At 43.3% G+C, this 12,214-nt stretch overlaps 1 protein-coding gene across 3 annotated transcripts in view; it reads left to right on the top strand.

Moving 5' to 3' along the window:
• The first annotated feature begins 762 nt into the window (after nt 1–762).
• The window catches only part of LOC122473158 (maestro heat-like repeat-containing protein family member 1), an 82,165-nt gene continuing 70,713 nt past the window's right edge, over nt 763–12,214 (top strand). For 2 of the 3 annotated variants that reach the window (XM_043563346.1, XM_043563345.1), the window contains exons 1-11: nt 764–2,523; nt 3,442–3,604; nt 4,673–4,765; nt 5,195–5,349; nt 5,719–5,859; nt 7,874–7,972; nt 8,546–8,624; nt 9,418–9,528; nt 10,519–10,592; nt 11,490–11,606; nt 11,818–11,862. In XM_043563346.1, the coding sequence (XP_043419281.1) occupies nt 2,464–2,523; nt 3,442–3,604; nt 4,673–4,765; nt 5,195–5,349; nt 5,719–5,859; nt 7,874–7,972; nt 8,546–8,624; nt 9,418–9,528; nt 10,519–10,592; nt 11,490–11,606; nt 11,818–11,862 (1,137 nt within the window). In that variant the 5' untranslated portion in view covers nt 764–2,463. Of the gene's footprint in view, nt 2,524–3,441; nt 3,605–4,672; nt 4,766–5,194; nt 5,350–5,718; nt 5,860–7,873; nt 7,973–8,545; nt 8,625–9,417; nt 9,529–10,518; nt 10,593–11,489; nt 11,607–11,817; nt 11,863–12,214 lie in introns of all 3 variants that reach the window. The other variant, XM_043563347.1, reaches the window with a different exon arrangement.

The raw sequence follows: 12,214 nt of genomic DNA, 5'->3' as shown, positions 1-12,214 counted from the left end.
TATCCCTGATGTTCTGCAGTGTCACTGAAACATCAGTTTATCTTTATTTGTCCTGGTGAGTACTTGGGTTACACTTCCCATCAGAGGATTCTTGTCTTTTTTTTTTCAATTCTAGAAAAGTCTCAGTTATCTTTATATATTACCATCCTGCCATTCTTTTGGAACTCCTCTCAGTCCATCCAACACACCTGCTACTTGTTCTTTTATTAAAAATTATTTTCTTTATTTTCCTACATTGCACACTGGGTGAATTCCTCACTATTTTCTAATTTACTAATTCTTTTTTTTAAACTTTTTTTTTTAACGTTTATTTATTTTTGGGACAGAAAGAGACAGAGCATGAACGGGGGAGGGGCAGAGAGAGAGGGATACACAGAATCGGAAGCAGGCTCCAGGCTCTGAGCCATCAGCCCAGAGCCCGATGCGGGGCTCGAACTCACGGACCGTGAGATCATGACCTGAGCTGAAGTCGGACGCTTAACTGACTGAGCCACCCAGGCACCCCTAATTTACTAATTCTTTAACTGTATTTAGTCTTGGTTATATATTATTTGTTGAGATTTCAAATTTTGATGCCTATGTTTTTCATTTCCAAGTTTTCTAATTGGTTCTTTTCATATCTACCTATAAATTATTTCATTCTGTCTTTATTTGTTCTTTTAAGATGCAAATTATTTCTTCACTTTTTTAGCACCCTAAGCACATTGATTTGATGATCATGAGGAGAAGGAGGTGGAGGAGAAGAGGATGGTGACAATGATTATCATTATTATTTTATTAAAGTCTTTGAGAGACTGTTTTACAAAATTAATCTCCTCTGAAGTAATTTCCTATTCCAATTGTTGATTTTGTTATGTTGTCTATCTTTTGTAGCATTAGATTTCTACATGTCTTTGGGAACTTGAGTTTGTTTATTTTAAGTAGCATCTCTCTATTTCTCTTCCTTTCCCTCTTTCTCTCCTTCTGTGTAAAACACTTCCTTTCTAGTTGCTTTTTGTGACTGTCTCATTTGCACCCCTACTCCTGATCTAATGTCCAGAACCTGGGCTTAAAATGACAATAAGTGGCTCTTCTCCTGTAGAGATATGGGGATGTTGTGGATTCAGGTAGAGTGCCAACAGTTTCTAATTGAGAATAATAATCAATATTTACTGAGTTAATACAATATGCCAGGCACTATTCTACATATATTATTTCATATAATGTTCCTAACAGTTCTATGAGTTAGATACTACTACTACTATTGCTATGACTACTATGACTATTACTTCTACTATCACTACCACAATGATGACCCTTTTACAAATGAGTAAATTAAGGCATGTTAAATAATGCCTTTAGTGAAGACAAACCAGAACATTTGAATGAATGAATGAATGAATGAATGAATGAATAACTAATCCATTGTTGCTGGTAGTAGATAGACTGAACTCAGACTAAATTAATTTTCTGGCTTTTTTTCCCTATCATTATTAACCAAAACTATGGGTGTATGTCACTGGAATATAAGTTTGTAGTTTATAATAGTCAATTTTATTAATATGAAATTATTTTATTTCTATGAAATTTTTGTAGTCCTATAGACAAGTACTCTCCTACTCCAAATCTCTATCCAACTCTCACCCATAGAAAGCACTTTATAATGTCAAGGGAAAAGATGCGATCCAAAGGGCAGGCTGAAATGCTGAAAGTGATACCTAATAGTACCTATCTCATCTTTTTTGACTCTCATGTTAATTTTTATTATACTTATTTTACATATGAATAAATAGAGTCTCCAGGAGTTAAATAAATTGCCTAAGGATATATTGCTAGTAGGGGACAGACTCTGAGTCAGGAGGCAAACTTGTGTCTTCTGATTCTTAATTATTCTTTGCATGTTTTCATCATACCATGATACCCACCTGTAATGAAATACCCACCTATAGCAAGAGAGAAACAGCTCCCCCTCCTCACCATTTTTATTTCTTATAGAGATGTTTATAGTTATGGTAGGTTCTTCAGAGATCACGGACAGGAACTTGGATGTCTCAGAAAAGAACATCAAGGACTTTATGGAGGCACTCCAAGTTGCTGGTCAGGTGAGGACATCTCAGACATCTTCCTGGCTCCAGCCAGCATAGGACCATCTCGATCAAGGTATTTGGTTGGGCACACACCCATTGTGCCAGGAGAGTGGGAAAATTTCCAGTCAGCAGAGCACTACTTGGTCCAGTCCATTCATAGCTCCAGGTCTAGTTCCAGTGTTCCTAGTCTGACCCATATTCTTCACTCCTCAACATCTGATCCAGCTTTAATCTTCTTTCTAGATTCACTCCTCCTCTTCCTTTCTTGACCAGGGATCATTATTATCTTTACCCTTCAACCTTCCTTTCTCCTTGAGTCCCCTCTCTCCTATAGTTGTCAGCAGATAATGTCTTACAAACGCTCAAGTTGCTGAAAGTCAAAATCCTAAATAACAAGATGGCAACTCCACGATGCCAGAAGGTGACAGATATCATCGTTGACTACATGAAGACCATGGTGAGGAGCTGTGCCTCTGGGTTGGGAGCTTTGGGGAAAGAAAGCACCCCAGGTATGAGCCCAAGAGTTCTTTCTGGTGGATGATGACACTTGGAAACTATGTGAGAACTTGGATATGAGTATCTCATTTCTAAACAGTTTGCTGGAGTCCATATCTTGTACTGTGAGCCTATCTCAAGAACTGTGACATAGACAGAACTGGAAGATACAGTAGTGAAGTGAAGTGGTGAGGCAGGAGGAGTGAAATGGAAAGGGGGAAGGATTTGGGCTGTTGATCTCAGAGTCTGACCTGGTTTTCAGACTGTGTCCTGGGATTCCTTAGGTGGTCACCTTTGTTATTACAACTCAACTAAGCATCTCAATCTATTTACTAACTTATTTAAACCCACATATCTGTATGCTAACCCACTTTTAGACTGAACATTCATGATATCTACTTATCCATCTATTCACATACTTTGTACTTACTTCCCTGACATTGGGTTAATCTGGTTCCTTATTTTCTTTGTTAACTACCTACCTATGGGGTATCTTCCTTCCAGTTTGCCTGCCTTCTTTGGCAGGCCTGTCTTCTGATCAAGACCACTGGCCTTCCAGGGACTTCCAAAGTTGCTTCTGTAATCTACCCACTTTCCTGATGATTTACTTGCTGCTGCAGTGAAACCTCTGTGCTTTGGAAACCTTAATCCCCACTCCCACCCCAATACACAGATTGTGCGGATTTCTTGTCTTCCTGTTCTTTGCACACTTTAGGAAGCTCTTGCCCTCCATCACTGGGAAGGTGTCTGTTGGATGGGTGGTAGGTGAGTTCCTGCCTATTCGATGGAGGAGAATCACTTATTGACCAAATCTGATTCTCAGAGCTGTGGGACTCATCTTGGGGATTAGCCTTGGAACAGTTGGTCTTTCTCTTTTCAGAAGCCAGAGGGAGAACTGGAGGAGTTGTGCACTGAAGTCCTATTGGCTCTGGGGTTCCAGTCTCCAGGAATAGTCATCTTCAAGCTGTGGGACAGATGGCATTTGAACAACCTGCCCCCAAACGGTCTCCTGGTTGCAGTGGGGAGACTCATCTTCTGCCAGGGTATAGATCCCTATTGTGGAAGAGTTAGTGTTAGAAGAGGATAGGGCCAGCAGGGGGTGGGAGCATTGTATTTATTCTAGACTAGCTTTATCCTCCTGATTCCTCTCATTGGACATCTCCATTTAGTTCAGTCATGGGGTGTATGTGTAGATGGGAAGGGGACAAACTAGGTCCCTATTGGGCTGCTGGGAACTCAGGAGGGAGTTTCTGGAGACCAAGAATGGCAGAGTAGGACATATTAGGCATGAGAGACTGTGGAGCTGGAGAGAAGACTCCAGGTGGAGAGAGAAGGCAGAATAGAGTGGTGGGGTGGGGCAAAGGAGGAAGCAAGGAGTGGTTTACTTAAGGGAACCTTAAGTTTTGAATTTCATTAGAGGCTTGGAAGGTAATAGTGTAGCAGGATGAGGCCAAGAATCACCATATAATCTCTATCCTGGTGGCTATTGGTGATGGCAGTGGCTCTCTTACTCATTCCACTCCCCTCTCCCAATCACAAAGTATGAAAAAATAATCAAGTACCGGCCTATGACAGTGACTTCCCTTTACCACTTGGAACTGGGGCCAAAGAGAATCTGGGGGAAGTCAGCTGACCTTCTGGGCATTAAGATAAAAATGACAAGGCATGTGGTTTAGGCTGCACAGCAAGCTCAGAGGACACAGTAACAGAAATTGGAAATGTGTATCCTGATATAATCAGGACAAATGTTTTCACATCCACTTCAGACATCATTGCTCTTTATTTCCTTAAGGGTCCTTGGAAGGGAGTGTTCATGCCTAGGCTGTACCAATATCTTGTATCTGTATGCTGTGCTAACATCCATTATTGAGCTTAATCTTTCCAGCAGCCCTGTGCAGCAGTCACATCAGGAATTGTAGTCCTATTTAACAGTTGAAGAAGCTGAAACTCAGATAAATTAAGTAACTTGCTCCAGGTTGCCCAGACTCTGGAGGCAGAGCTAGGATCAGAACCCAGGTCTCCTGCCTCCCAATCTATAGAGTTTCCTACAGTAAGGCTAGGATGCACCCCTCCCTGGGATAGGGATGTTTTTCTTGTACTCTCTCTCTTAGGTGCAGACCCCTACATTGGTGTCACATGGGAATACATCCTGCACCTTCTGAGGATGGCCCAAAAGGAGGATGACATGTTGGCAGTATGTCATGGTGAGGATTAGGAGGGTCTGGGGAAGACTCTACTGGAATAAGGGAGAGAGGAAAGAAGGGAAGAATGAGACTGGGTCCTTCTGAATATGGATCCCAGAAGGCTGGGGAGGGGCAGGAAATGTCTGAGAGCAGCTGCTTTTCTCCATCTGACTTTTCTTCACCTGATCTGGGGCAAGGACCAAGTTTGATTAGGGATGCTGTGGGTGTAGACAGCCTCAACCACTTTCCCTTTCCCTGCTGTGTGGACAAAGTGTGGTCAGAAAAGAGAGATAGTTGGGGAGATGGTGAATGGGTTGGTGTTTCCCAGCACAGGACACCACAGACCCTTTTAGAGTTGGGGATGAGAAGACTGTGCCCACATGTATGTATGTTTCGTTTTGTGGGAAAGGAAAGGTGATGTGCAGCTCAAACTCCCTGTAACCCTCATAGTGCTCAAAGGATTGGTCATCAGTGCCCGGAAACATCTGGATCTGGGTACTAAGAATGATGAAATAATGGACATCACACAAGAGGCGCTGTCCATCAAGGCTTACCTCACCCTTCGGGTTCTCTTCAATCGTTGGTCCCTGAGGAGCAACAACAAGGTGGGATTGTAGATAGCAGAGGCTGGATGCATGGGCTGAAGGAGTAAGTCTTGAATCAAAGATGGCACAGGGCCATGTCTAGCCACTTATTGGTGGGAGGATAACTTAAATGGCTCTTCCAAAAGAGCAGGGTGATTCTCCTCAGGTTCCTCTTCCCATTCTCCTTAAAAGGGTACTATCAGAAAACTCCACTGTCTGTTCACATAATATGTATGCAATTAAGCAACCTTACATTTACTGATTACCATCATTTGCTAGGCACTGTGCTAAACCTTGCAGATACAAAGAGGACTAAAGCAAAGCCTCTAAAGGATTATCTTGCCTTCATCCCTGAGCTGAGGCAAGTTTGTTGTGTTTCCTTGGGCACAGGTGACAGAGGAAGCTCTGGTGATAATTGGTCATCTCTTCTTCCTCATTCCACCATCCAAACTCAAGAATCAAGTGAACCGTTTAACCCGATGGTTAATGACTTTGATGTCTGCAAAAGTGGCACCTTTCTACATTTCCCAGGTGATTGGAATGGGGTGAGAAGATAATTTAATGGGTTTATGCTTTCCATGTTTACTGAGTAATTAATGCTGGGGTTGGCAGAGCACGGCCCACAGGCCAAATCCAGCCTGAAACTTGTTTTTGTAAAGTGAGGTTTTGTTGGAATTCTGCCACTCCCATTTTGAATTCATCTCACACTTTGAATCTCTCTGACTTTCCCCTTACCTCTAGACTCAGATTTAAATGGCTCATCAGAGTAGATCAAACCCACCTGGATAATGTCCCTATTTTAAGGTCAACTGGTATGGGACTTTAATTATGTCTGCAAAATCTCTACATATAAACACCTACATTACTGCTTGATTGAATAACTGGGAGAAAGGCCCTGGAATTTGGGGGGGCCATTGCTATATTCTGCCTACCTTAGAACTGTTACACCAATATTAGATATTTTTAGGAGCACAGGACTCGGAACCACTACCCAAATTTTCTGATTGTTAAGTCCTTCTTCCATTTCAATGGCATTCCTCAAGCCAATTTCCCTTCAAATTTTAATGGGGATTCTGCAAAAAGAAGATGTGTTAGTTAGCAAAATGGGTGGGAAATACTGAGTTAAAAGTAAATAAATATCTTAAATGCAGGACTTCTCAGAGCTTTCAGTATGTAGGCTAATCTGGTCCTCCAAGAAGCAAATACTAACATGTGATTAGAGGTGCAAGAGATTTATTGGAGAAACATCTGTGAGAGAAAACAGGGATAGAAACAGAGAGGATTTGGAGAGTCATCAGACTATGATGTATGTCTGACCCTTGATAAGGCTAGGGAGAAGGAGGGAAGGAAGGGAAGGAGAGAGGAAAGAGAGGAAGGTTTTAGATTACAGTGCAGTTGTAAGAAAGTTTTAGTAAAGCCAACAGGGAGTCACTGAACCAAAGTTACCCATCAGAAAAGTCCTATATCTTGAAGGACTAATAGGCCTGCTTTAGTGGACCTGCCATATTCAGTCATTGGCTGGGACAAACCTGTGGGAATCTGACTTCAGTTTTAACACAGTGATGGATTTTAGAGCATGGTAGCTGCACATATTGGTCAATTATGCACCAATAGGCATCTGAGAGGCATATTTTTCAGGGTTACTAAATATGCTAATGTGCATTTGTGAATTTCAAAGAGGAGGATTTTTTTTTTGAGTGCAACACACATTAACATCAAGTTTCCAGTGACTACAGTGTTCAGTCTACTGTTATGCTACCACCTCAAATACACTTTCCTTGGTATATGAAGGGATGGCCTTTCTCACACATATGCTCTGAGTTTTCCACATTAGTGGACCAGCCACACAATCTCTTGTTTAATCTCCCTTCTGGCACATGTCTCCATGTTGCCTGGTGTATGGTCTGTGAATCTGGAACAAAGGTTTGCTCTATGTAGCCAATTAGCCAGTTGAAGGCTGAAATTTGTATACCAACTACTAGTCTGAAGATTATTCAGGTGGAAATTTCACCTCATGTCTTGGCTGACAGTGGAAATGTTTTGACTACTCCCTTTCTCCTTCTCATTCCTCCTCCTCCCTCTCTCCAAGGAATGGTGGTCAAGAATCAAGATAGTTATCAGCCCACAGTATAATTTTGTTTGGACATCAACTAGCACTAGCCAGCTCTATTTAAGCAAGCTGGCCCTAACTGGGAATCCATCAGGTAGACCAAAGGAGAGGAAATGTTGATTTTTTAAAATTTATCCTGCTCCTTTGAAGGCAGCCAATACTTGCAATGTTGAATTTCCCTTTAGGTTTCTGTGGAATAATGAGATTATATGAAAATAAGTATAGCTTATTGGGCAAAGTGGAAGGGCAGGTCATGACTGTGTTAGGCTATGAAAGAACTAGACCCTGAGCCTTTTTTGGAAATGTCCAAGAGGGCAGTGTGAAACAATGATGACTTGGGCCATCCTTGAAGAGTAGATGTGAGGACAGAGGATTTCTTTTGAGGCTGTGGAAAGTCTGAGCTGACTTGTACTTATTCTGTCCTTATGCACACAGTGTATCTTCCAACTTATAGATGCTCTGGCTCTTAGTGGCTGTGGAGGTATAAACTTGGAATCCCAGCTGGGAAATATTATAGGCATGCTGTTCAAACAGGTGAGTATTATGGGGCTAGAAGGATTATGGGCTTGCTTTCTCTCTTCTTTGGAGGTGATGGCTACCCCAGCTCAGATCACAACCTCCACACGATGAAGGTGTCTTTCACATGGTGACCTTAACCATACACATCAGGTTTCCCTGGAATAGGCAAATGCCTGGATTCCGGGAACTGAGTGGGATATTCTCCATGAGGTAAATTGGGTACATTCTACATGTTTCTTGAAGGTCACAGACCTTTGCTGCTTCCCCCTAATCTCTGGTTAAAAGGCAGAAAGTTCAAACCACTCCATAATACCTGTGCGAAATGTCAGGCCCTCTGTTTTGCAGCCTAGAGTAGGAAGAGGAAAACTGAACATTTTGCAGAAAAGGGTTACCTTCTGTATGTTTAATTTGCTTCCCACTGTCTTCTTCCCTTTGGGGCTGGGAATGTGGATTCCTGGGTTCTGTTTTCTTGTTCTCCTTATGGCTAAGCACCACACTTTCCATGGATACATGCCTTGGTTTCCTCATCCACATTCAGGGCCCTTAGTTTCAGTCCTCCTGGGTCTGATGGCCTTGGTCTCCCCACAGCTGAGTGAAACAGTTGAGGACTCAAATCATCACTCTGTACAGAACCACAGCCTTGCCCTGAAGGCCTTCTATATCCTGAGTAAGTTACCACAGTTCCCTAACCCCAGGTATTTGTGTGGGTGGGCACTCAGGATCATTTTTTTTGTCTCCTTGGACTGGAGCAGGGGCCTAAGTTCCCATAAGAGGCTTCCATTCTTCTAGATTAAATGCAAAGTGATCCATGTGAGCTTTGCCTGAAATTCAATGAATCTCGAAGGGTATAGACATAGCTCCATTCCCTTTACCTGAAGTTGACTTCTCTTTCTCCTTCACTGATTCCCAGCTCAGAAAGGTGATCCTGTAGGGGCTCCTGGGTGGCTCAGTCAGTTAAGGGTCCCACTTCGGCTCAGGTTGTGATCTTGCAGTTTGTGGGTTTGAGCCCCGCATTGGGCTCTGTGCTGACAACTCAGAGCCTGGAGCCTGCTTTGTTTGGATTCTATGTCTCCCTCTTTCTCTGCCCCTCCCCCACTTATGCTCTGTTTCTCTCTCTCTCAAAAATAAATAAACATAAAAAAAATAAAAAAAAAAGAAAGGTGATCCTGTAATTATAACACTAATCATCATGAAAAGTGTGCTGACCTATGGGAGGGCATGTGGTGGGGCCGTGGAGGGACAGAGCCCAGCTCAGGAAAACGATCTGGCCCTGTGCTTGGCACATGGTAAATGCTGAGTAAACACTGGCTCTCTTTTTCCCTTTTTCCTTTCTCCAACCTAAAGGACACTAGTTTATCTAGTTCATGGCATCAGTGGTTTGCTAAACATGATTCACTTCTACTTACCACTTCCTACTTAAACATTCACTTGATTCCCTTGTATTCGCACCCTTCTGATAGCCAAGTTATATAATGATCGGGTGGTAACCTTAATACGAGAGAACGTGGAATCCAAGGATCCAGCCAAGATAGTATCAACCATTCAAATTTTCACAGATGTGCTCCAGAAAGGTGAGTGGCCTGGTCCTATGGATCTTCTTTCCTATGAGAGCTCTTTTCTCTGGGAGACAGTCCCATGTAGTAGTTAAAAACTTGGTTTTAAACTCAATGTAAACTCAAAGTAAACTCAATAGGTTTAAATCTTGGCTTCACTTCTTATTAGCGTGCAAACTGTAACAGGTTGCTTTTAGTCTGTACCTCTATTTCCTCATCTGAAAATGGAGGTAATATTAATACCTACCTTTCAGGTTTTTAGTGAAGATTAAATGAGAAAAACATATGCGAGGTGCTTAGACCAGTTCCCACTATGCAGTCAGTTTCATAGTGATGTAGTCTATGAGTGTTATCTTGGGGGAATAGGCTTCAACTCCAATCAAGTGTTTGCCAAACCTTTGCTTTGTGCCTAGCACGGTGCAAGGTACTGAAAATAGACACTTAAATAAAACATAGTCTCTACTCTCAAAAGAGTTCACTATCAAGTGGGGAATATAAAGCTGTTCAGATAGTGAAACAATGCAAGATAATATGTGATAGGTTGTTTAAATGTGAGCATGGTGATGTGCAATAGGAAAACAGAGAAGCTTGTCAATCCAGAGATGAGATGGGCTCTGTGCAGGAGATGCAGGCAAGGAGATTGTAACAGCAAGTTAGGAGAGGGAATTCACATAAAGAAGAACAGAAGAACAGTGGTCATAGTTCTAAAGGTTGAGATATATATGGGGCAGGGGGAGCAGCTGGAGAGGTGGATTTGTGTGGGCAGTCATAGGAAACTGGAAAGGGCTGGAGCTCAAATGCCAGCTTGATGAAAATACTGTTTTAGGTCACTCTTCAGTCTGCTTTGAAGCAAAAGTATGGTGGAAATAACCTCTAGGGATTCTAACTGGCCTTTGAATACCAGGACAGTACCTAGAATTCCTCCCAGCTGTCTATCTTCTTGTGCCTCCCAAAACAACAGAGAAGGGTGGAAATTGACCCCCAGCTGCATGTCTGTCTTTTCTCTAGTGCCCCAGACAGAGCAACTGAAGAATGAGGTGATGCATTCAGTCATAATCATGATTCAGGAGGACCTCAAACCAGTGAGCAGAAAGGCTAAATGTTTGGGCTGGGAGGGCAATTGGTTTTATGAGACCTCGAAGTTGTATAAAATGGAGACGGGGAGTTTCATGGATGAGGGGAGAGGTAAGGCACTCTTACCAAGCTCTTCATGGCCTCAGACTTTCCCATGGTTACATTTGGGCTCTTCAAACCTGAGAAGGATTTGAGAAGCGGATAGGTGGTTCCAGCTATTTTCTGAACCTTGTCAGTGGGGACACAGAGCTCTAAAGGATACTAAAAATTCAGAGGGGAAGAAGACCTCAAACATTATATCTAGCATGGGGTCTGAGAACCCATGATTTTAACAAGCTCTGCCAGGCTTAGAGGCAGAAACTGCTCCCAGCTCTGAATCGTGCAGGACAGGGAGAAGAGGAGCAGTGGTTTAGGGTGCCAAATGGGCAACAATGACACTATCCCTAAAAACAAAGTCCTAAATATTCAGAATGTTAATGGAGAGACTGGGATCATGAGGGCTGGGCCCTCAGGACTTGAGGGATTCATTCCTGGCTTTCTCAACGAAGGCCAGAACATGGTACTTTTCCTGGACTCCGATTTCTCCCTACCCAATACTTCTGCCAATTTCTTATCTTATATAAGGTGTGGGCAAGCTAAGTGCTTACAGTTCTTCAGGAGGATGGTAGCATCCTGGTAGCAGCTGAAATGGGCTAGAATTTGAGGGTGGAGTAAGGTGGTCAGGGTCAGTGGCTGTCATCCCCTGGAGCCCACTGAAGAGTCACATTGGGTTTGAAGTCAGGAGATCTGAGTCGCTTGAAGATACCCCTCACCTGCTCTGGTCCTCTGTGTCCTCACCTGGAATACGAGGGGTCATACTGATGTGCCTTCCTATGTTGCCACATGATGGTCTATAACTCCCACAGGTGCGAAGGGCCCTCCTGAACTTCATCGAGATGCTGATCCAGCATGACTACTTGGCCCTGCCCCAGGGGAGCATCATCATCAACTATGTCATCAAGCTCAGCGAGTCTGACTGCTCAGTGAGCAGGGTCCAGGCAGGGAGCAGACAGAGGGTGGGAGCAAGAGAAGGGCAGGTTGGGAGCAGAAGGGAAAGAAGAGGAGGGTATGGTTGGCACAATGGGAATGGGCTTTGACATCTTAAACTCTGAGAGGTGAGCCAGGGGAGGCCTTGAGCCAGAAGACTCAGCTAGCACTGGTTTCAGATTAAAATATTTCCTTTTCTTATTCCAGAATGAAGAGGACATCCAACTAACGTGTTCCAAAATCCTACAGATGGTACAAACAACTAGGGTCAAAGAGGCCCCTTCATCTCCTCCTCCCCTGACTCCCCAGATCACTACCCTGACACCCAGATTGCATACTCTCTGCCTGCCTTCCACCCCCTCCCAACTCCATATAACCCCTTGTACTGTGTCTTCCACCCTCCCCACATCTGTCTGAAACCACTCAAGTGCCTGGGACTTCTCTAAGAAGTGGCTCAGTGGAGCAGAAGAGGGTCACTGGATGGTAAACCTGGAGGCCTGAGCCTGGGTCCTGTTCAGCCAGTTTCTGGCTGTAAAATCTTGAGTAAATTGCTCTCCAGGTTGCAGTTTCTCTTTCTGTAAAAAAGTTGGTGATTATTCACCCT

This window comes from Prionailurus bengalensis, chromosome B4 (assembly GCF_016509475.1).
Source record: "Prionailurus bengalensis isolate Pbe53 chromosome B4, Fcat_Pben_1.1_paternal_pri, whole genome shotgun sequence".
NCBI classification, from domain to species: domain Eukaryota; kingdom Metazoa; phylum Chordata; class Mammalia; order Carnivora; family Felidae; genus Prionailurus; species Prionailurus bengalensis.
Note: the sequence above shows the minus strand (reverse complement) of the source record. Positions and strands in the feature narration are given on the sequence as shown.